Source organism: Bos indicus x Bos taurus, chromosome 12 (assembly GCF_003369695.1).
Source record: "Bos indicus x Bos taurus breed Angus x Brahman F1 hybrid chromosome 12, Bos_hybrid_MaternalHap_v2.0, whole genome shotgun sequence".
Lineage (NCBI taxonomy): Eukaryota > Metazoa > Chordata > Mammalia > Artiodactyla > Bovidae > Bos > Bos indicus x Bos taurus.
In genome coordinates, this window is record NC_040087.1 from 2,660,820 (window position 1) to 2,685,561 (window position 24,742).

General features: G+C 40.1%; 1 protein-coding gene across 1 annotated transcript in view; it reads left to right on the top strand.

The window, feature by feature from the left end:
* DIAPH3 (diaphanous related formin 3) overlaps positions 1-18,779 on the top strand; it is a 563,088-nt gene extending 544,309 nt beyond the window's left edge. Inside the window, exon 28 of the mRNA XM_027557103.1 lies at positions 18,301-18,779. Coding sequence (XP_027412904.1) covers positions 18,301-18,563 — 263 coding nt within the window. The 3' untranslated portion in view covers positions 18,564-18,779. The remainder of the gene's footprint in view (positions 1-18,300) is intronic.
* The last annotated feature ends 5,963 nt before the right edge of the window (positions 18,780-24,742 follow it).

Sequence of the window (24,742 nt, forward strand, 5' to 3'; positions counted from 1 at the left end):
TTTTTTGGGGGCTCCAAAATCACTGCAGATGGTGATTGCAGCCATGAAATTAAAAGACACTTACTCCTTGGAAGGAAAGTTATGACCAACCTAGATAGCATATTCAAAAGCAGAGACATTACTTTGCCAACAAAGGTCCATCTAGTCAAGGCTATGGTTTTTCCAGTGGTCATGTATGGATGTGAGTGTTGGACTGTGAAGAAAGCTGGGCGCCGAAGAATTGATGCTTTTGAACTGTGGTGTAGGAGAAGACTCTTGAGAGTCCCTTGGACTGCAAGGAGATCCAACCAGTCCATCCTAAAGGAGATCAGTCCTGGGTGTTCATTGGAAGGACTGATGTTGGAGCTGAACCTCCAACACTTTGGCCACCTGATGCGAAGAGCTGACTCATTGAGAAGACCCTGATGCTGGGAAAGATTGAGGGCAGGAGGAGAAAGGGACGGCAGAGGATGAGATGTTTGGATGGCATCACTGACTCGATGGACATGGGTTTGGGTAAACTCCGGGAGCTGGTGATGGACAGGGAGGCCTGGTGTGCTGTGGTTCATGGGCTCGCAAAGAGTCAGACACGACTGAGTGACTGAACTGAAGTGAATAGTACAAATTCCATCTGAGATAGTTACTCATCACTGGAGTTTTCTTTTTTTTTTAATATATATTTAATTGGAGGCTAATTACTTTCAATATTGTATTGGTTTTGCCATACATCGACATGAATCTGCCACGAGTGTACTCGTGTTCCCCATCCTGAACCCCCCTCCCACCTCTCTCGCCATCCCATCCCTCTGGGTCATCCCAGTGCACCAGCCCCAAGCATCCTGTATCATGTATCGAACCTGGACCAGCGATTCGTTTCACATATGATAACATATGTGTTTCAATGCCATTCTCCCAAATCATCCCACCCTCACATTCTCCCACAGAGTCCAAAAGACTGTTCTATGCATCTGTGTCTCTTTTGCTGTCTCACATACAGGGTTATTGTTACCATCTTTCTAAATTCAATATATATGCATTAGTATACTGTATTGGTGTTTTTCTTCCTGGCTTACTTCACTCTGTATAATAGGCTCCAGTTTCATCCACCTCATTAGAACTGATTCAAATGTTTTCTTTTTAGTGGCTGAGTAATATTCCATTGTTTGTATGTACCACAGCTTTCTTATCCATTCATCTGCTGATGAACATCTAGGTTGCTTCCATGTCCTGGCTATTATAAACAGTGCTGTGATGAACATTGGGGTACATGTGTCTCTTTCAATTCTGGTTTCCTCAGTATGTATGCCCAGCACTGGGATTGCTGGGTCGTATGGCAGTTCTATTTCCAGTTTTTTAAGGAATCTCCACACTGTTCTCCATGGTGGCTGTACTAAGTTTGCATTCCCACAACATCACTAGAGTTTTCTATAAAGACACCTGATTCAAAACTCTTACAGGTGTTAGCACTGGTAGAAACCCCAGGTTCTAGGCCTGTGCTGTCAGGACAGTAGCCAATAGCTGTGTGTGGCTCTTGAGCTCTCAGACTGTGACTAGTCTGAATTAAGATGTGCTTGCAATAGGGTCTATGAATTTTGAGTGAAGGAAGTAAGTTTTGGCTGTGCATATGTATTTGAGACATGTATATGTAGACAGAAAATAAAAGAGAATAGCTACTTAATAGAAGAACTAGGAGCATAGAACCATTGGTCATTTCAACATTTAATAATGTGGAAAAAGACAACAGCTAATTCCAATTCAATAGCAAACTAAGACATGTTTTATTTAACTTAAATTAATTTGAGCTTTGCCAGTCTTCCATGTAACTAGTTTGGCTCAAGAGCTATGGTACATTTAGGCTTCTCCAAATTGAGACTATTTCCCTTTTTCTCAAATGCTACAAAGAAGCCTGGAAACATTCAAACTGATAGCAGAAAAGATACCATTTCTCCATTGAATAGAAAACTATTTTCAGTTATTTATTCATTAAATTATCTATCTGAAAATATATATTTATTTTTATAAAAATATATATTAATTGTGTGCTTATACAGTACAAATTTATAACATATAGAACAGAATTCTGAATTAACTCTGTCTGAATTATTACATGTATGTGTGTATATGTTAGTTGCTCAGTCATGTCCAACTCTGTGACTCCATGGACTGTGACCCGCCAGGCTCCTCTGTCCATGGGATTCTCCAGGCAAGAACACTGGAGTGGGTTGCCATGCCCTCCTCCAGGGGATCTTCCCAACCCAGGGATCGTACCCAGGTCTCCTGCATTGCAGGCAGATTCTTTACCATCTGAGCCACCAGGGAAGCCCTAAAATATGTATATTATAATTTAAATTGTGGACTTAGAATGTTATTACAAAGATCGAAGTGTAACATTGATTATAAAATACAGAAATATTTTGCATTGTGAAAACACACAGCACAAAACGCTTCCCACAAGCTCACGGGCTGCTGCTTCATTGTGTCCTGTGTGCTGCCGTCCTCAACATGGAACCTCCTTCTTGGGTTCTGAAACAGCTACTCTGCCTCTCACACTAAGTCTTTGTGGAGGAGAAATAAATAAAATTTTTTTCTTTTAAGGACATAGATGGGAAATTCAACATGTTGCTTTCATTTACTTTCAGTGGCCCCATCTAGTTTCTGGTCATATGGGGCTTCAAGGAATAACAGGAAGTATAATCTGCACCTGTATTAATGAATTTAGGGGGAATTACCAGTTTTCTATATCAGCCTGAAAAGATTAGATATAACAAAGCCTTGTCCTTATATGTGAATAAAATATATGGAAAAAATATGTACTATAACTATAAAATACATATTTGATTTTGAAGACTTAGTACAAAAGAAAAATTAAGGATTTCGCTAGTATATTTTTTATTTTGCTTACATGTTGAAATGATAAAGTTAACATTGGTTAAGTAAACTGCCTTGTTCAGACTAGTTACACCTGGTTTCCTTCCCCAGTTTTTAGGGTGACCACTGGACAGTGTTAAGTAGAATGTGTAGCTCACTTTCATGATGCTTGTTGTATCTCCATTGGACAGTGCCATTCTAGACTCGAAGCTAGGTCCTCAGGAGGCCAGAAAGCACAAATGTGTACATGAAATAAAAGTTGACATGTCATCAGTTTCTCAGAGTGTTCTTCTGAAGTGTTTTCTTTGGGAAGGATTAATATGAAGTCAGGTGGTAAAACTATGGCACGCTTAGGTTTTGTCACTCAAGAAATAAGGTTTTAAACACCTGTTATAAAGCAGGCACTATTCTAAAAACTATTTTATTTATTCTTTGTGAATGAAACAAAGATTGTTGCCTTTGTGGAGCTTACATTCTAGCAAGTTAGATCAGAATTTGATGATACGAGTTTGTTTTTCTTGCTCCTTGAACATGCTGCTTTTGTTTCGATATGGCTAGTGAATGTGACTCTATATGTGGTGACAGGCTGGGGAGACCTAAAGGAACATTTTTATGTATAAAGTCATACCTAAAGTTATTTCATTTAAAATCATCTTCATTACATGCATTGCAGGACTGAATTCTCCAATGAATAAACACAGATAGTTTTAAGCAGATTTTTATTAGGCTGAAAATCAACTTCAAGTTTATAAGGTTATATTCAAAAAGATTCTATGAGCATCAGTTCTCGTGTGTTTTGGTACTGGTACACGAGTTGGGTTTGTTTTTTCTGCAGAATTTTGGACTAACTAAATAATGGTTTTGCATGTTCATAATAGAAATGACAGGACCCAGAATGTCTCAAGGCCTGAGCACCTAGCATGGTGGATAAGTATTCAGCGGGTTAACTAATGAGTTAACTTAACAATGACTTCAGCTTATGATCTCTGGAAGAATAGTTGAAGAAATTGTGGATGTTTGGCTTGGCAAAGATTTGGGGATTGCGATATCTGTCTTTAAATAGTTGAAGAACTGGTGAATGGAAGAGGAATTAGACTCTCTCTTTTTTGTAATATAAATTTATTTATTTTAATTGGAGGCTAATTACTTTACAATATTGTATTGGTTTTGCCATACATTGACATGGATCCGCCATGGGTGTACATGGGTTCCCCATCCTGAACCCCCCTCCCACCTCCCTCCCCATCCCATCCCTCTGGGTCATCCCAGTGCACCAGCCCCGAGCGTCCTGTATCATGTATCAAACCTGGACTGGCGATTTGTTTCACATATGATAACATACATGTTTCAATGCCATTTTCCCAAAGCATCCCACCCTTGCCCTCTCCCACAGAGTCCAAAAGACTGTTCTATGCATCTGTGTCTCTTTTGCTGTCTCACATACAGGGTTATTGTTACCATCTTTCTAAATTCCATATATATGCGTTAGTATATTGTATTGGTGTTTTTCTTTCTGGCTTACTTCACTCTGTATAATAGGCTCCAGTTTCATCACCTCATTAGAACTGATTCAAATGTTTTCTTTTTAATGGCTGAGTAATACTCCATTGTGTATATGTACCACAGCTTTCTTATCCATCCGTCTGCTGATGGATATGTAGGTTGCTTCCATATCCTGGCTATTATAAACAGTGCTGCAAAGAACATTGGGGTACACGTGTCTCTTTCAATTCTGGTTTCCTCAGTGTGTATGCCCAGCAGTGGGATTGCTGGGTCATAAGGCAGTTCTATTTCCAGTTTTTTAAGGACTCTCCACACTGTTCTCCATAGTGGCTGTACTAGTTTGCATTCCCACTAACAGTGTAAGACGGTTCCCTTTTCTCCACACCCTCTCCAGCATTTATTACTTGTAGACTTTTGGATCGCAGCCATTCTGACTGGCGTGAAATGGTACCTCATTGTGGTTTTGATTTGCATTTCTCTGATAATGAGTGATGTTGAGCATCTTTCCATGTGTTTGTTAGCCATTTGTATGTCTTCTTTGGAGAAATGTCTGTTTAGTTCTTTGGCCCACTTTTTGTTTGGGTCGTTTATATTTCTAGAATTGAGCTGCAGGAGTTGCTTGTATATTTTTGAGACTCTCTTAATACGGCCCTAGTGGGAAAAATCAGTAGGGCTAGTGACTAAGATCTTAGGGGAACAAACACTAGATAAATATAAGTTAAAACATTTAATTATTAGAGGAATATATTGCCTTGTGAGATGGTGAGACTATGACTAGAGGTCTTCAGATTTAGACTGGACAACCATTGGATGGGATTCTGAGTAAAGGGAATTCAGGCTTTGGATAGATGGTTCTGGCAACTCACTAAGGGTCTTTCCAAACCTGAGGTTGGCCTCGATATTATATGTTTCTGTGAAAGTGAAATGGAATTGAAATAGCATACCTTACTCATTTAGGGGAAAAAAAAAAAAAACTGCGTTTGCGGTATCTAGTAAATGTTGACTTAGGAAATATACAAAATATAAATACATAAGCACACTATAAGATCCCACTTAGAAATGGCCTAAGGAAAATATTTAGTTCCTACAGTATTCATCTGGTTATTTTCCAGTACCGCTTCCTGGTCATTAGCATGGGGTATAGGCTTCTCCTCAAATCTCAAGTGTAAAGTGCTCTTTTCCTTTCACAATATGTCTTTTGCCATGGCCTCATCCTCTGCCCCCAGAGCTGTGGGGGAGTAAGATGTGAATTATGTTTGCTGGAGGCAAATATCGAAGTCTCTGTGACCTTGAGGTTCATGGACTTATCTAAACCTCAGTTTCCTCATTTATTAAATGTTAGTCGAAGTGTTAGTTGCTCAGTCATGTCCGACTCTTTGCAACCCCATGGACTGTAGCCCACCAGGCTCCTCGGTCCATGGGATTTTTCCAGGCAAGACTACTGGAGTGGGTAACCATTCCCTTCTCCAGGGGATCATCCCAATCCAGGGATCAAACCCAGGTCTACCACATTGCAGGCAGATTCTTTACCGTCTGAGTGACCACAGAAGTTGTTAATACTTTTATCTTAGAGTTGTTGAAACATTTTTAAATAACAGTAAAAGGTTTAACACGGAGAAGGCAATGGCACCCCACTCCAGTACTCTTGCCTGGAAAATCCCATGGACGGAGGAGCGTGGTAGGCTGCAGTCCATGGGGTCGCTAAGAGTCGGAGACAACTGAGTGACTTCACTTTCACTTTTCAGTTTCATGCATTGGAGAAGGAAATGGCAACCCACTCCAGTGTGCTTGCCTGGAGAATCCCAGGGACAGGGGAGCCTGGTAGGCTACCATCTATGAGGTCACACAGAGTCAGACACAACTGAAGTGACTTAGCATAGCATAGCAAAAGGTTTAACATATATTATGTATCCACTAACTGTAATATCAAGCTATATACCTGTATAATTTGCCTACATTCTTCCTCATAAACTACCAGACCAACCCATGAATTTATTTACTATCTGGTATCCATCAGTTGACAGGCAATTGCATACTTTAAAAACCATTTACTTAATGGCTGCTAAGCCACACACTGGTGACCACTAGTGCCTGGTAGCTTGAGACAGCTGTCAGTGACAGATAGCAAGACTAGTAATAGTAAACAGACGCTTTGGTTGGTTTTGGTATGTAAAAGTTAAGAGGGAGTTGCTTTGCACATGAAAATTTGAATTGAAAATGTGTTCTGTGATTGTGCAAAACAGCAGTGCTGTCTTTAAATTTTTATTCAAAGGACAGTGAAATAGACCAAGACTGAATTATTGTTATTATTGTTCAGTTCATCAGTCATGTCAGATTCCTTGAGGCCCAAAGGACTGCAGCATGCCAGGCTTCCCTGTTCTTCAGCATCTCCCAGGGCTTGCTCAAACTCATGTCCATTGATGAGTTGGTGATGCCATCCAACCATTTTATCCTCTGTCATCCCCTTGTCCTCCTGCCTTCAATCTTGCCCAGCATCAGGGTCTTTTCCAATGAGTCCGTTCTTCTCATCAGGTGGACAAAGTATTGGAGCTTCAGCTTCAGTATCAGTCCTTCCAATGAATATTCAGGACAGATTTCCTTTAGGATTGACTGGCTGGATCTCCTTGCTGTCCAAGGGACTCTCAAGAGTCTTCTCCAACACCACAGTTCAAAAGCATCAATTCTTTGGCATTGAGCCTTCTTTGTGGTCCAGCTCTCACATCCATACATGACTACTGGAAAAACCATAGCTTTAACTAGGTGGACCTTCATCGGCAAAGTAATGTCTCTGCTTTTTAATATGCTGTCTAGGTTGGTCATAACTTGTCTTCCAAGGAGCAAGCATCTTTTATTTTATTTTATTTTTTTTTATTTTTTTTGCATCTTGTAATTTCATGGCTGCAGTCACCATCTGCAGTGATTTTGGAGCCCAAGAAAATAAAGTCTGTCACTGTTTCCCCATCTATTTGCCATGACGTGATGGGACTAGATAGCATATTGAAAAGCAGAGACATTACTTTGCCAACAAAGGTCCGTCTAGTCAAGGCTATGGTTTTTCCAGTGGTCATGTATGGGTGGGAGAGTTGAACTATGAAGAAAGCTGAGCGCCAAAGAATTGACGCTTTTGAACTGTGGTGTTGGAGAAGGCTCTTGAGAGTCCCTTGGACTGCAAGGAGATCCAACCAGTCCATTCTGAAGGAGATCAGCCCTGGGTGTTCTTTGGAAGGAATGATGCTACAGCTGAAACTCCAATACTTTGGCCACCTCATGCGAAGAATTGATTCATTGGAAAAGACCCTGATACCAGGAGGGATTGGGGCCAGGAGGAAAAGGGGACGATAGAGGATGAGATGGCTGGATGGCATCACCGACTCGATGGACATGAGTTTGAGTGAACTCCAGGAAATGGTGATGGACAGGGAGGCCTGGCCTGCTGTAATTCATGGGGTTGCAAAGACACAACTGAGCAACTGAACTGAACTGATGGGACCAGATGCCATGACCTTTGTTTTTTGAATGTTGAGCTTTAAGCCAGCGTTTTCACTCTCCTCTTTCACCATGATCAAAAGGCTTTTAGTTCTTCACTTTCTGCCATAAGGGTGGTGTCATCTGCATATCTGAGGCAATTGATATTTCTCCCAGCAATCTTGATTCCAGCTTGTGCTTTATCCACCCTGGCATTTCTCATGATGTGCTCTGCATATAAGTTAAATAAGCCAGGTGACAATATACAGCCTTGATGTACTCCTTTCCCGATTTGGAACCAGTCAGTTGTTCTGTGTCCAATCCTAACTGTTACTTCTTGTCCCACATACAGGTTTCTCAGGAAGCAGGGAAGGTGATATGTTATTCCCATCTCTTGAAGAATTTTGCACAGTTTCTTGTGGTCCACATAGTCAAAGGCTTTAGCTTAGTCAATGAAGCAGAAGTAGATGTTTTTCTGGAACTCTTTTCCTTTTTCAGTGATTCAGCGGATGTTGTCAATTCCATCTCGGGTTCCTCTGCCTTTTCTAAATCCAACTTGAACATCTGGAAGTTCTCGGTTCATGTACTATTGAAGCCTCACCTGGAAAATTTTGAACATTACTTTACTAGCATGTGAACTGAGTGCAATTGTGTGATAGTTTGAATGTTCTTTGGCATTACCCTTCTTTGGAAATGGAATGAAAACTGATCTTTTCCAGTCCTGTGGCCACTGCTGAGTTTTCCAAATTTGCTGACATACTGAGGGCAGCACTTTCACAGCATCATCTTTTAGGACTGGAAATAGCTCAACTGGAATTCCATCACCTCCACTAGCTTTGTTTCTAGATATGCTTCCTAAGGCCCAGGATGTCTGGCTCTAGGTGAGTGATCACACCATCGTGGTTATCTGGGTCATGAAGATCTTTTTTGTACAGTTCTTCTGTGTATTCTTGCCGCCTCTTCTTAATATCATCTGCTTCTGTTAGGTCCATACAGTTTTTGTCCTTTATTGTGCCCTTTATTGTGTATGAAATGTTCCTTTGGTAGCTCTAATCATCTGGAAGAGATCTCTAGTCTTTCCCATTCTACTGTTTTCCTCTATTTCTTTGCATTGGTCACTTAGGAAGGCTTTCTTTTTCCTCTGTGCTATTCTTTGGAATTCTACATTCAGATGAATGTATCTTTCCTTTTCTCCCTTGCCTTTAGCTTCTTTTCTTTTCTCAGCCATTTGTAAGACCTCCTCAGATAACCATTTTGCCTTTTTGCATTTCTTTTTTCTTGAAAATGGTTTTTATCACCACTTCCTTTTTTTTTTTGACATTTAAAATTTTTTATTGAAGTATAACTGACACACAACATTATATTAGTTTCAGGTGTACAACATGATTTGATATTTGTATATATTGTGAAATGTTCACCACAGTAAGTCTAGTTAACATCACCATATACAGTTATATAATTTTTTTCAGTGTAAGAATTTTTAAGATCTAGTCTTTTAGCAACTTTCAAATGTGCAATATAGTATTATTAACAGTAGTCTCCATGCTGTATATTACATCCTACAAATTATTTTATGACTGGAAGACTGTAAATTTTGACTCTCGTCTGTATCTCCTTTATCCATTCATCCACTGATGGACATTTAGGCTGTTTCCATATCTTGGTTATTGTAAATAAGGCTGCAGTGAACATGGGTGTGCATATTTTCTTTCAAATCAGTGTTTTCACTTTCCTCAAATAAATAGTCAGAAATAGAATTGCTAGATGATATGACAGCTCTATTTTAAATTTTTGAGGAACCTCCATGCTGCTTTCCATAGTAGCTGCACAAATTTACATTCCCACCAACAGTGCACAAGGATTCGCTTTGCTGCACCTCCTCTCCAACAGTTATTACTTGTCTTTTGATAATAACCATTTTAGCAAGTATGAAGTGATATTTCACTGTGGTTTTGATTTGCATTTTCCTGATGATGATGACGCTGTGAAAGTGCTGCACTCAATATGCCAGCAAATATGGAAAACTCAGCAGTGGCCACAGGACTGGAAAAGGTCAGTTTTTGTTCCAATCCCAAAGAAAGGCAATGCCAAAGAATGCTCAAACTACCACACAATTGCACTCATCTCACATGCTAGTAAAGTAATGCTTAAAATTCTCCAAGCCAAGCTTCAGCAATACGTGAACCATGAACTTCCAGATGTTCAAGCTGGTTTGTTTTTTTTTTTTTTTAATTTTTTTTTAAATTTTATTTTATTTTTAAACTTTACAATATTGTGTTAGTTTTGCCAAATATTGAAATGAATCCACCACAGGTATACATGTGTTCCCCATCCTGAACCCTCCTCCCTCTTCCCTCCCCGTACCATCCCTCTGGGTCGTCCCAGTGCACCAGCCCCAAGCATCCAGTATCGTGCATCGAACCTGGACTGGCGACTCGTTTCATACATGATATTATATATGCTTCAATGCCATTCTCCCAAATCTTCCCACCCTCTCCCTCTCCCATAGAATCCATAAGACTGTTCTATACATCAGTGTCTCTTTTACTGTCTCATACACAGGGTTATTGTTACTATCTTTCTAAATTCCATATATATGCATTAGTATACTGTATTGGTGTTTTTCTTTCTGGCTTACTTCACTCTGTATAATAGGCTTCAGTTTCATCACCTCATTAGAACTGATTCAAATGTATTCTTTTTAATGGCTTAGTAATACTCCATTGTGTATATGTACCATAGCTTTCTTATCCATTCATCTGCTGATGGACATCTAGGTTGCTTCCATGTCCTGGCTATTATAAACAGTGCTGCGATGAACAATGAACATTGGGGTACACGTGTCTCTTTCCCTTCTGGTTTCCTCAGTGTGTATGCCCAGCAGTGGGATTGCTGGATCATAAGGTAGTTTTATTTCCAGTTTTTTAAGGAATCTCCACACTGTTCTCCATAGTGGCTGTACTAGTTTGCATTCCCACCAACAGTGTAAGAGGGTTCCCTTTTCTCTACACCCTCTCCAGCATTTATTGCTTGTAGACTTTTGGATTGCAGCCATTCTGACTGGTGTGAAATGGTACCTCATAGTGGTTTTGATTTGCATTTCTCTGATAATGAGTGATGTTGAGCATCTTTTCATGTGTTTGTTAGCCATCTGTATGTCTTCTTTGGAGAAATGTCTATTTAGTTCTTTGGCCCATTTTTTGATTGGGTCATTTATTTTTCTGGAGTTGAGCTGTAGGAGTTGCTTGTATATTTTTGAGATTAGTTGTTTGTCAGTTGCTTCATTTGCTATTATTTTCTCCCATTCTGAAGGCTGCCTTTTTGCCTTGCTAATAGTTTCCTTTGTTGTGCAGAAGCTTTTAAGTTTAATTAGGTCCCATTTGTTTATTTTTGCTTTTATTTCCAATATTCTGGGAGGTGGGTCATAGAGGATCCTGCTATGATGTATGTCAGAGAGTGTTTTGCCTATGTTCTCCTCTAGGAGTTTTATAGTTTCTGGTCTTACGTTGAGATCTTTAATCCATTTTGAGTTTATTTTTGTGTATGGTGTTAGAAAGTGTTCTAGTTTCATTCTTTTACAAGTGGTTGACCAGTTTTCCCAGCACCACTTGTTAAAGAGATTGTCTTTAATCCATTGTATATTCTTGCCTCCTTTGTCAAAGATAAGGTGTCCATATGTGCGTGGATTTATCTCTGGGCTTTCTATTTTGTTCCATTGACCTATATTTCTGTCTTTGTGCTAGTACCATACTGTCTTGATAACTGTGGCTTTGTAGTAGAGCCTGAAGTCAGGTAGGTTGATTCCTCCAGTTCTATTCTTCTTTCTCAAGATAGCTTTGGCTATTCAATGTTTTTTGTATTTCCATACAAATTGTGAAATTATTTGTTCTAGCTCTGTGAAGAATACCGTTGGTAGCTTGATAGGGATTGCATTGAATCTATAAATTGCTTTGGGTAGTATACTCATTTTCACTATATTGATTCTTTCAATCCATGAACATGGTTATCACCACTTCCTGTACAGTGTTACGAACCTCCGTCCATATTTCTTCAGGCACTCTGTCTATCAAATCTAATCCCTTGAATCTATTTGTCACTTCCACTGTATCATCATAAGAGACTTGATTTAGGTCATACCTGAATGGTCTAGTGGTTTTCCCTACTTTCTTCAATTTCAGTCTGAATTTTGCACCGAGGAGTTCATGATCTGAGCCACAGTCAGCTCCCAGTCTTGTTTTTGCTGACTGTATAGAGCTTCTCCATCTTTGACTGCAAAGAACATAATCAATTTGATTTTGGTATTGTCCATCTGCTGATGTCCATATGTAGAGTCATCTCTTCTGTTATTGGAAGAGAGTGTTTGATATGACCAGTGAATAGAAGTGTATATATCTAGTTAATGCAAAAATCCTAATTTAATTGTCAGTTATCTCCTTTATTCAGAAATGGCTTTTATCTGTCATCTCTGCTTTCTTTTGTTTAAATTGGGGGAGTAATCTTTTTTTATCATTTTTGTTTCTACTTAATTGGTTTCTATAAGAATTTCTTGACACTCCTAAAAGATTTTTAGATACATACAAAATGCCCTTTTGATCTTTTTTATCTTTTTTTATCTTTTTGATCATTTTTTATATGTTTTCAATACAAAAAGTAAAATAAACAGCAAAATGAAGCAAAGAAAAGACAATTATTTATAGCACCAGTAAATCAATAGTAAGGAAAACCACAGGGGTAAAGGCTGCAGGTGGCCAGCAGTAACTTCAGTTATTGCATAGATTAAAAACATATATTTGTCACACACTTTACTATCATGTAGGCCCAGTAGTGCTTTAAAATTATATTTATGGGTCATTTTTTCTCCTGCCAAAGAAATGGTATTACTGGGTAAACCAAACAGCTGCTTAATAGGTCAAAGTAATAGTTAAGAGCAAAAGGTAAAGAACTGTAAGGAGAGATCAAATTTCAGGAAGACTGAAGAGATGCAGTCAATTTAGGACACCAGAGTTCTCTATTCTTCCTCCTGTCAAACTACCACAGGCTCACCATTGACCACAAAAGGCAGGAGCTCTATTTCATATTTCATCTGAGAATTGGCACTTCTAAGAACCCAGTGCCCATTAGAACCACAATGTGATGGAGGATCAATACTGACTTAAAGGAAATAATGCCTCTTTCTGAACCATAACTGATATTTCCTGTAGCAGAGAGGGTTTTCCCCAAGGGCTGTCAGCCAGAGCCTTAGCCTTGCCTTTTTAGCTCAGGAAACATAACAGCTGTTGGCTGAAATACTTCCTCATTTAGATGCTGGATTACATACATTTATATTTTCTTTTTTCTCAGCAACTTTCCCGGTTCTTGTGTCTTTTATGTTACTCAAGAAATGATGGAAAAGTTAACTCAGGATGGTGGGTTGGTCATGGTTTTTTGTTTCTAACTTTCTTTGTCATCCAAATCTGTATTCTGCCAAGGTCATGTTGGATCCAGCCCAGTTCGTGGTTTAAGGCTTTTATTCTCTCTCTCTCTCTCTCTCTCTCTCTCTCTCTCTCTCAGGTCTAGCAGATTCTCTGTATTTGAGACCCATTCAACTTTTCAACAATTTCCAACTTTTCATTTAGTTTCAGAAAACAACAACAACAACTGTGTGGGACTGTAGAACCAAGTCTACAGTAAGAATCACATAAGGAATTAAATGGAAATAAGTGAGTTTCCCTATCTTAAAGGATAATGACGTGTATTCTCACCCTGTTTATTGCCACAGAAACATAAATACAAGATGTGTAGATTGGATTTCCTTACTGGCCTAGCACTAAAAATAGCAGCTGGCCCTGGCCCATCTGTACTCCAATCACCAATGGCCTGGATATTAGCAGTAGTCCTAGATAGATCATACTTCTTTTCACAGACATCAATTACAATATCTTAAAGGTGGAAAAAAAAAAAAAAAAAACTTGGATTTGATTCATAAAATAATAGCAGAAGTTTCCTGTCTTTGGAGAACTAAGGAAGCATTCTGATGCTGCTAAGTCACTTCAGTCGTGTCCGACTCTGTGCAACCCCATAGACAGCAGCCCACCAGGCTCCCCTGTCCCTGGGATTCTCCAGCCAAGAACACTGGAGTGGGTTGCCATTTCCTCCTCCAATGCATGAAAGTGAAGAGTGAAAGTGAAGTCGCTCAGTCGTGTCCGACTCTTGGGGACCCCATGGACTGCAGCCCACCAGGCTCCTCCGTCCATGGATTTTCCAGGCAAGAGTGCTGGAGTGGGGTGCCACTGCCCTCTCCGAGGAAGCATTCTACTTTGCCTTGATGCTTTCATCTCCATTTAAAGAGCCCATGTGTCCAAGTGTGTCACCTTGTATTTGGAACTAATTTCACATAAAAAAAGGTACAAGCCTACCGGCGTCAAATTGCGATTTATTTTGTAACTCTGAGCACCTGTATATAGAGTTTTCGCCAACTTGCAGAGTTGCAGTATTGCCCTGATGTTTGAAGTGAACCATTTAGAAATTAAGTGCATGTTTTTTGTGTGGAATTTGGGTCTCCAGTTCAGCCCACAGGAAACCACCAATAGCAGACTTTTAAAATAGTATCAATAATAATGGCAAAAGACACCTGAACCAACATTGTAATAAAATGTCTGTATAAAAGAGTACTTCCAACTTGGGAGCTTTCTCTACTCATAAACATTTTCTCTAGTTTGCAGTGGGACAGGGGATCCTTCGCCTACCTAACTTCATTCGTACTTTGCAGTTTGGGATGTGACTTCCTCAGTGCTACAGCTTGGGCCTCCCAAGGCTGAGAACCAGGATGGAGGCTGTTGGGATGCTGAGAGATAAAGGTGCAGGCTGGAGGGAAGTGTTACCAAGGAATTTCTAACAGCTATACGCTCATTCTAAAAGGAGCTCTCTACTTTCTTTTTTATTTCTTCAGTGGTCTCAGGAATGACCTCTTTTTATGTTATTCTGTCTTGTCTATTGCTTCTCAAGAAAGATTCTCCGTCTAAAACCACAGAAGAGTTACATGCCAGCTTGGTTTTTCTTCTTATCACTTTGTGCCTAAAGCTAGCCCAAAACTATCTAAAGTTTTCTCAATAGGGTGGAAACGCTTTTCCCTGCATTGGCTGCCCAGTGTTATCCACCTAATTCTCTGCAGAAGCAGATGGTAAAAGAAAAGCCCATCCTCTGCTGGGCATTTCATCCTTGGATCTGATATAGGTCAAGTAAAGGAGAACAGAAGTATCCAAGGAGTAGCCAACCTTGTTTTTAGCAACACTAGTTTATTAGTGGCCTTGACGAGAGCTGTCTCAGAAGAGTGAAGGGTCAGAAGGGAAGACCCCCAGAGAAGAGAATGGCAGCCCACTCCAGCGTTCCTGCCTAGAGAATTGCATGGACAGAGAGCTTGGTGGGCTACAATCCACAGGGTCCCAAACAGTCAGACACAACTGAGTGTCTGAGCATAAAGGGTCAAAGGCATGATTGGAGCGGGTTCAAGAAAAAAAAGGGAAGAAAGGAAATGAGGCAGCAGTATCAGCAGTTCTTCTGAGATGTTTTGTTACCAAGGCAGCCAACAGTGGAAAAGGGAATAGAGCAGGATATGGAGACAGAGACATTTCTTCTTTAAAGATTGGGGTCGTTACTGCAGAGTACCTGTATGCTGAGGGAAATGGTTGCCTGAAGAAGGAAACCTTGAAAATGCAGGAGAGAAGAAGGCACAGCTGCCACAGGATGGAAGGCAGGTGCCCACCCTGAGGAGTGGTCCTCAGAGGGAGCACGGGGGGGAAGGAGTGTGGATGCTGCAGTGAGCAGCTGATGGAGGGTCTCTTCTGATCCCTCTGTGGTGAGTGAGGTGAAGGTGAAGGGGAGCAGGCTGGGTGTTTGCTGAGAGAGCAAAAGGAGAGAGGATGGGCTAGGAGAATGGACAAGGAGTGCCAGGGCCCTGTCAGGGTAAAGGTTGTACCTGAAGTTCAGAGTCAGGAGTTGAGGTAGTACCAGGAGAGAAAAGGAGTCTGCGTGTGACCTTGGAGATACTGAGGTAGCTGACATAGGTACACCATTCACAGAGTTATGCGGGCAGGAAGTCTGTCAGAAAGCATTTTGAAGCATGAGTACAGGACATTGCTATTATGAAACTTAGCTTTGAATTACTTAGCACTTTTTCTTGGCAAAAAGCTTTTTAAATTTCTTTAAGACAGCGTTAGTATCTCCAGAGACAGCATTTGGCTCCTGCCACTGATTTACTCAGTAACTAAGTCTAAGCAAATGATTTAACCTCTTTTTGCTTTTACCTCTCAATCTATAAAATGACAGTGGCAATGTTTCAAGTACAACAAATGCTTTAAAAATAAAAGTGCTACATAAATACAAGCTATTAATAAAATGGTATTTCAACCCTCATGAGTACGGTCACCAGAAAGTCAGAAAGGTCAGAGCATCTGAACAAGCCTTGGGTGGCAGAAGCCTCACTTGGAAGGCTTGGGCAGAGGAAGGCACAGCCAGGTACCTCGAAGGAACTGTCACCCTCATCCTTCCCTTTAGTTCTCACACCTGCTCTCGGAGTCTGACTGTTGAAACCTGAGACTCACAGAGGTGAGCTAACCTGTAAAGCCAAGGGGTGGGACTTGGACTTCAACCCCGACGGACCTTAGAATCCCATGCTGTTTTCACTTTGCCACATGTGGGATTGGGCTTGATACGTTATAGCCGGGAAAAGCGTGGAAGACTTTACCTGTGTCCAATATAGACCTGTATTTTAGCCAATCGAATCTCTTCTCTGCCATCAAAAATGTAATGAGAGTTGCCCAGCAGCAAAATAAATTATAGTTTGTTGGAGATATCATCATGATGGAGTTGTTCACAAGAACTCAAATGACAAGAAAAGATAGGAACGTTTGGGAAGGAGCAGTAAGCAGACTAAAAATTTGCACTTAGCTACAATGCAGTTTTCAAACACTTTGGGGCAGGAGAGTTGATCCTAGAAAAAAAAACTTTTGTGTGTGGTCTTGGGAACTGTAGGAATACAGTGTTAGCTGTGCTTTTTACTGCAAACATGATACGCATGTTATAAACTAGAGAGAGAAACATTCTAAGAGAAAGTCACTGCTCTGTAGATTTTTACTTTTGAGTAACAATTGCCCACCTGATAAAGAAGGTGACAGGAAGAGTGTATTTATTTTCTTCCAACAGCTAAAAGGTGATCAGACTTCTAAAATTTGTTGAGATTGTCCAGAAAAGTGAGTAAAACACTCATCCATCACCGGGAGCCCCGGACAGGAAATGACAGTGCAGTAAATACCTTCAGCAGCTGCCTTTTAACGTACAAGCTGTTTTCAGTTGGAATTTTCAGCACTCACATAAAACACACTGTCATGAGTGACTGCTTCTGCTCCAAAGTCATCGCTGTTGGGATAATGGAACATCTCTCAGCGAATAACCAAAAAACTTTAAATGTCATGTCAAGTTTGTTGAAGCCATTTCAGGCCACGTTCAAGGTTATGAGAATATTGAGGGTTCTGTGTTTGGTTTTTTTTGAGTTTGAGATCTACATGAGATTACTCATAAAGTTGTACGATGTGAGAATTAATTAGGAGAAAATCTGTTGCTCTTTGGGAAAGTCAATTGGCTAGAGTCATTTAGCTGTTAGCTATTATACCTCTTCCCTCACAGCCTGGAGAAGTTGGGATTGCTGTCACTTACCAAAGAACATACATGTGTGTATAGTTTACAGGTCTGTATTGATACATGTGTATGCATTTGGCAAATTATGACATTATTTTGATTTGCTAGGAAATTTTGACAATTTGATTTTTAATTTCCTGTTAGTTTTGACAATTTGATTTTTAATTTCCTGTTAGTTTTTTCTTCTTTTTATTTTCAAAAGGAAATTAATCTCATTATTATTCAAACTAATGCCTGTCTTAGGTGTAGAAATAATTTGCCCACTGCGTATTTATTGAGCACCTACTTTGCTCCACAGCCATCCTAGGCACCAGTGTTACAAGCAGTGTTTAGAACAATGTCCTTGCTCTCAGCGGAGCTTATGTTCTAGTGAAGACATAGACAACAGACAAGTAAGCAAGTATACGATCTGTCCCGTGGTCATAGGTTCTGTGAAGGAAAAGACAGAGTGATGAAAAGGTGAGTGCTATTTTAGATGGATGATCAGAGATGGCCTCTCCCAATAGCACTTGAGCAGAGACCTGAATGAAATGCAAGACCAACCTTGCTAATAACTGAGTGATGGGCGTTTCAGGCACAAAGGAAGCAGGAAGTAAGCATTAATACTAATGAAATAGTTGCCTGTTTATATTTTTTAGCTTATTCTTAACCTCTGTGTGTTTATTTTAAATCTTCCTTACTCTTGAATATTTTTTAGTTTAGTCTGTCAAAAAGGACTTGTTTGTTGAGAATAATTATTTCCGTGTTTCATAATGTGCACAATCCTTGCTTATCACAGTAATAAGTTTAATGTTTCTTTCTTCCTTACTGTAGAAAATCAGAAGTTGCAGTTGACAGAAGGGCCACGTTCACACTACAGTATCAATTGCAGCTCAACAAGGACTGCAGTCGCCAAGGAGCTTAATTATAATCTAGACACTCACACGTCTACAGGGAGGACCAAGGCAGTTGAGAAGAAGGAGGCCTGTGATGCAGAAAGCAACAGAGAAAAGGAAATGGGACTTATTGGCTCTGTTTCTAAAAACGAACCCATTCCTGAAGTTGAAGCCCTGCTGGCAAGATTACGAGCTTTATAAATTAAACTGGTAAAAAATGATTAAGCCAAATATAAAGCCATGCTGTAAGCTGTAACACTTGAAAAAAGTGCTTTTTATATCAGTGACTTTATATAGTTTTAAATTAGGATATATATTAGAAAAATAAAGCTAAATACATGATTGCAGTGCTTCTCCTATGTACTTGAAGTTTTGGCTTATTCAAGATTGTAATGGGCTTTAAATGCTTTTCTTGTCTCCTGGTGTTCGTGTGTTCTATATTTGGTGGTTGAATTATACATAATGCTTCAGAGAGCAGGTAGGTGGCCAGGTGTTCAACAGTGTGTCCTTAAGAAAATACCATCTTTTCAAGTCACTGTGATTTTTACTTTACTATTTTCAGCATTAGTGAACATCAAATCATCAGCCTCCAGTCTTGCTACTTATCCATGTATAGTCCGTGTATGTTATTTATAAAGGGCCAGGTTCCTCCTTAATTGGGATCTGTATGCTGTTAACATAGCACAGAAAACATAAAACTGGATATAATAAAGCTGTGAGGAGATGATTGGTAAGCTCATTATGATCATTGTTGAATTCATGTTAACTAGACCCTGTTGGAGACTATATGGCAACTGAACACATTTCCAAAACTGATGTAATGGGAATAGATGTCCTCTCTTTGCAGAACACACATACCTTAGTGTAAATGGATGTCATGTTACAGTGCTGCCGAAACTCTTAGGGGAGAGAGCGTTTTTTTCCCCCTAATAATGATGATTCTGGGATCGAATTGCCATTTTGAAACTTTCCACATTAAGAATTTTTAATTTCTGTGAACAGACTTGAAATTGCAGTTCCTTTGATCTGACAATCAATAACTTTAACAAAAATCTGAAGTGTTTCAAGGAAAGTCTTCCTATGTAAAGGTTGCAATTTTATCCTATTGGGGGCATCATTAATTCTATTAATTCTATATCAAAGAAAATAAACTTTGTTCTTTGCACTAAATAAAAAAAGTTGCACCTTTTTGTTTTGTAATTAGCATATTCTGTGGATTAGGGGGAAAGAGACTGTGCTCTGCGGTCTATCTAAGCATCTCTTTTGCTTTATGACATGCAGTAAGCAAGTGACTGCTCTTTTACCTTCAGTTAAAAAGCAGTTATATGGAACTAGTCTGGCGAGGTCCACTGCTTTTTATTTCCTTGTTTAAGTTGCCACCTCCTTTCAGCTCCAGGTTAATAAAGTTAATTAATTAGAACAATGAACCAGGCCCTGTTTATAGACACTGGGGAACAGAGTGTGATCCATAGTCAAGGTGGGAATAAATTGTTCTCATCTGTGTTGCTGAAATGTGTGTTTTACCCTCCAGTTGCAATTCGTATTTTCCTGAGAACACATCTTAAAAATCAGGAAAGATGAAGGATATTTACTCATTTAAGCAGACAGGAGCCCTTAACAGCAAGGAAGGAAGCTAAATGCAGGAATCCTGATTATCTGGTCTTCACATGATTTTGCGAAGGCTTGAGATTTTCAGAAACAAAACTAAAATTCAACCTAAAAGTTTGGACACACCAGATGGCAGGTAAGTGTCAATTTAGGACTGGGGAGCAGACACAGGGGAGAGGCCGTCTGGCCAGTAAAGGAGAGTGAAGTTGACACAGTCTCCCAGGGGTGGAGGAAGGCAGGGAAGCCCCGAAACTGAGCAGTCTGCCCCAGGGCATCTGTCTGCAGAGGCTGAAGGACATGCTCAGGCCTGGACAGGAGGCTGCAGCTATGAGGGGAAGCACAGGACAGTTGACAGAGGTAAGAGGCAACCAAGAAACACTGGTTTCTGATGCAAGTGTTTCTTCCAACAATAAGCAAGGAGGTATAATTAGGATTTTTAAAGTCATAATATTCCTTTAGTCAACTTTGGATGAAAACTATAGGGAGGCAGACCTTGAGATACAGTTGTGTTTCTGAGCAAGGAGATTTTGTTTATTTGAATTAGTGAATAAAAAGTCAGTACCTTGACAAGGATGCTCCGTCCAAGCTAGTGACACACCCCAAAATAGATTCCCCTCCCCTTTCTCTCAGGTCAAAGGAGAGAATTTAGCAAGAACACAGACAACTAAGTGATCATCAAGGGGTCCAAAAGCAAAGACCTGCTTGTGGGAAGCCATAAGTTTCCCAGTAAAATATTTAAAGTAATTTAAAAATAAGAAAAGCAATCTAATCTAACTATATACACATATATATCCTTTTCTTAACATGTATTTGAATAGTTAAAATATGCCAAACATCTAATGTTTATGTTAGCAAGTAAACATTTTAGTAACTTATCTGAAAAAACTTCTGTTAAAGCTAAAAAATGCAATTATTTATATTAAGTAAATCTAAAATTCTTAGTTGTTACAATAGTGTTTATTCAAAAACAAGAGTTATTAATGATTTCAAAATGTTAGTTTAGCCACAAATGATTGTTTCTTAGGTTATTCATTCTCATTTTAAAATATCATGATCAGCCACTTCAGTTGAGCCCACCAGGCTCCTCTGTCCATGGGATTGTCCAGGCAAGAACACTGGAGAGAGTTGCCATTTCTTTCTCCAGGGGATCTTCCCCACCCAGGGATCAAACCTGAGTCTTATGCATCTCCTGCATTGCAGGTGGATTCTTTACTGCTGAGCCACAAGGGAACCCCCTAAAATGTAATTCAGTGTAGATCTGAGTTTACTAGTTAGAAACTAAATCTATAATGTACAAATCTTTCATCTTATTAAACTCTCCTTTATAGATAAGCATCAGTGGATTTTGGTAGTAAGTTTTGTGGCAACCTTTTGTACAGAGTGTAAATTTTGGAAAGTTGTGAAGTGAAGTGAAGTCGCTCAGTCATGTCCAACTCTTTGTGATCCCATGGACGGAGTAGCCTGACTCTGTCCATGGGATTTTCTAGGCAAGACTACTAGAGTAGGTTGCCATTTCCTTCTCCAGGAATCTTCCCGACCCAGGGATCAAACCCAGGTCTCCCACATTGTAGACAGACGCTTTACTGTCTGTAGGTCTTAATATATAAACGGCTAATGTGAATGAAAATTTTTTAAACTGGCCTTCATTGTCTTTTTCTTCATGTTAATTATTAAAAATTTTGAGATCCAGGAATTGTAGCTATCAGTGACCCACTCTTTATTTTTGTCTGGTGAATTGGTCAGTGGTAGCTGTTACACACCCTTGCCAGGCATGACTATTCTTAAAATAGGTCCTAGGGCCAAACTGTTCAATCATTATGCTCAAGAGCTACTGTTTAGCAAAACACGTGGAGCTGCCAAAGAGCCACAGCGACTGGATGACATTTCAGAATTGAATCCAAATCTCCCCATAAAAAGAAAATAATGGAACCTTAAACCATAAAACTTCATTATTCCTAAGTAGGCGATTGCCTTTTAAAGTAGATGTAAGGGAATAGGTTACAGCTAAGGTGGGAATGGAGTTTGAGGTAGAATGAAAGTGAGCCATGCCCCTAATTAGAGTTTGACTGTGAGGGTCTCTTTGCCTGCTACTCACCTTGTTAGATTTTGAGCATCACATTTGGCTTCATACTCTCTTTTCAGCATCTCCAAGACGACAGGAGCTTAAAAGGAATCTTAATTTATTTCCGGAAACCATAAAATGATATTTTTTCCCCTTTACTATCCCTTTTGAAATTCTAGCCATTGTATAAAAATGCTTTGAAAATTCCAGAAATTGTCTTCTTCCAGTGAATATCATTAACATAAATCCAGGTTCCTACAGATCTATGTTGTTATACATGTTATGCTAATTGATACCTAAATTTTTTAAAGGGATTCTGATGATGAAATTGGAAGCCAAATTATTAGATTATCATTTCAGGACTGCCTATTCATTTTCCTTTACAACAGCCTTTTAACATATTATGCATTATTTAAGGTTCAAAGTGAAAGCATTAGTCTCTCAGTCATATCTGATTCTTTTTGACCACATGACAGTAGCTCGCCAGGCTCCTCTGTCTATCGGTTCAATTCAGTTCAGTTGCTCAGTCATGTCCAACTCTTTGCAACCCCATGGACTGCAGTACGCCAGGCCTCCTTGTCCATCACCAACTCCTTGAGTTTACTCAGACTCATGTCCATCGAGTTGGTGATGCCATCCAACTATCTCATCCTTCTCCTGCCCTCAATCCTTTCCAACATCAGGGTCATTTTGGTTGAGTCATCTCTTCACATCAGGTGGCCAAAGTATTGGAGTTTCAGCTTCAGCGTCAGTCCTTCCAATGAACATTCAGGACTGATTTCCTTTAGGATGAACTGGTTTGATCTCCTTGCAGTCCAAGGGACTCTCAAGAGTTTTCTCCAACACCACAGCTCAAAAGCATCAATTCTTCAGCACTCAGCTTTCCTTATAGTCCAACTCTCACATCCATACACAACTACTGGAAAAACCATAGCTTTGACTAGACGGACCTTTGTCGGCAAAGTAATGTCTCTCTTTTGAATATGCTATCTAGGTTGGTCATAACTTTTCTTCCAGGGAGCAAGCGTCTTCTACTTTCATGGCTGCAACCACCATCTGCAGTGATCTTGGAGCCCAAAGGAAATAAAGTCAGCCACTGTTTCCACTCTTTCCCCATTTATTTGCCATGAAGTGATGGGACCAGGTGGGTCTGACAGAATGTGGTCCACTGGAGAAGGGAATGGCAAACCACTTCGTATTCTTGCCTTGGGAACCCCATGAACAGCAAGAAAAGGCAAAATAATAGGACACTGAAAGATGAACTCCCCAGGTCAGTAGGTGCCCAATATGCTACTGGTGATGAGTGGAAAAATAACTCCAGAAAGAATGAAGGAATGCAGCCAAAGCAAAAACAACACCCAGTTGCAAATGGGACTGGTGATAGGAGCAAGGTTCGATGCTGTAAAGAGCAATATTGCGTAGGAACCTGGAATGTTAGGTCCATGAATCAAGGCAAATTAGAAGTGGTCAAACAGGAGATGGCAAGAGTGAACATCGACATTCTAGGAATCAGCAAACTAAGATGGACTAGAATGGGTGAATTTAACTCAGATGACCATTATATCTACTACTGCGGGCAGGAATCCCTTAGAAGAAATGGAGGAGCCATCATAGTCAACAAAAGAGCCTGAAATGCAGTACTTGCATGCAATCTCAAAAATGACAGAATGATCTCTGTTCGTTTCCAAGGCAAACCATTCAGTATCACAGTAATCCAAGTCTATGCCCCTACCAGTAATGCTGAAAAAGCTGAAGTTGAACATTTCTATGAAGACCTACAAGACCTTCTAGAACTAACACCCAAAAAGATGTCCTTTTCATTATAGGGGACTGGAATGCAAAAGTAGGAAATCAAGAAACACCTGGAGTAACAGGCAAATTTGGCCTTGGAGTACAGAATGAAGCAGGGCAAAGGCTAATAGAATTCTGCCAAGAGAACATACTGGTCATAGCAAACACCCTCTTCCAACAACACCAGAGAAGACTCTACACATGGACATCCCCAGATGGTCAACGCCGAAATCAGATTGCAGCCGAAGATGGAGAAGCTCTATACAGTCAGCAGGAGAAGGCAATGGCAACCCACTCCAGTACTCTTGCCTGGAAAATCCCATGGACGGAAAGGCCTGGTAGGCTGCAGTCCATGGGGTCGCTAGGAGTCGGACACGACTGAGCGACTTCACTTTTACTTTTCACTTTCATGCATTGGAGAAGGAAATGGCAACCCACTCCAGTGTTCTTGCCTGGAGAATCCCAGGGATGGAGAGCCTGGTGGGCTGCCATCTATGGGGTCGCACAGAGTCAGATATGACTGAAGCGACTTAGCAGCAGCAGTAGCATACAGTCAGCAAAAACAAGACTGAGAGCTGACTGTGGCTCAGATCATGAACTCCTTATTGCCAAATTCAGACTGAAATTGAAGAAAGTGGAGAAAACCACTAGACCATTCAGGTATGACCTAAATCAAATCCCTTATGACTATACAGTGGAAGTGAGAAATAGATTTAGGGGACTAGATCTGAAAGACAGAGTACCTGAGGAACTGTGAACGGAGGTTTGTGACATTGTACAGGAGACAGGAATCAAGACCATCCCTAAGGAAAAGAATGCAAAAAAAGAAAAATGGCTGTCTGAGGAGACCTTACAAATAGCTGTGAAAAGAAGGGAAGCAAAAAGCAAAGGAGAAAAGGAAAGATATACCCATTTGAAT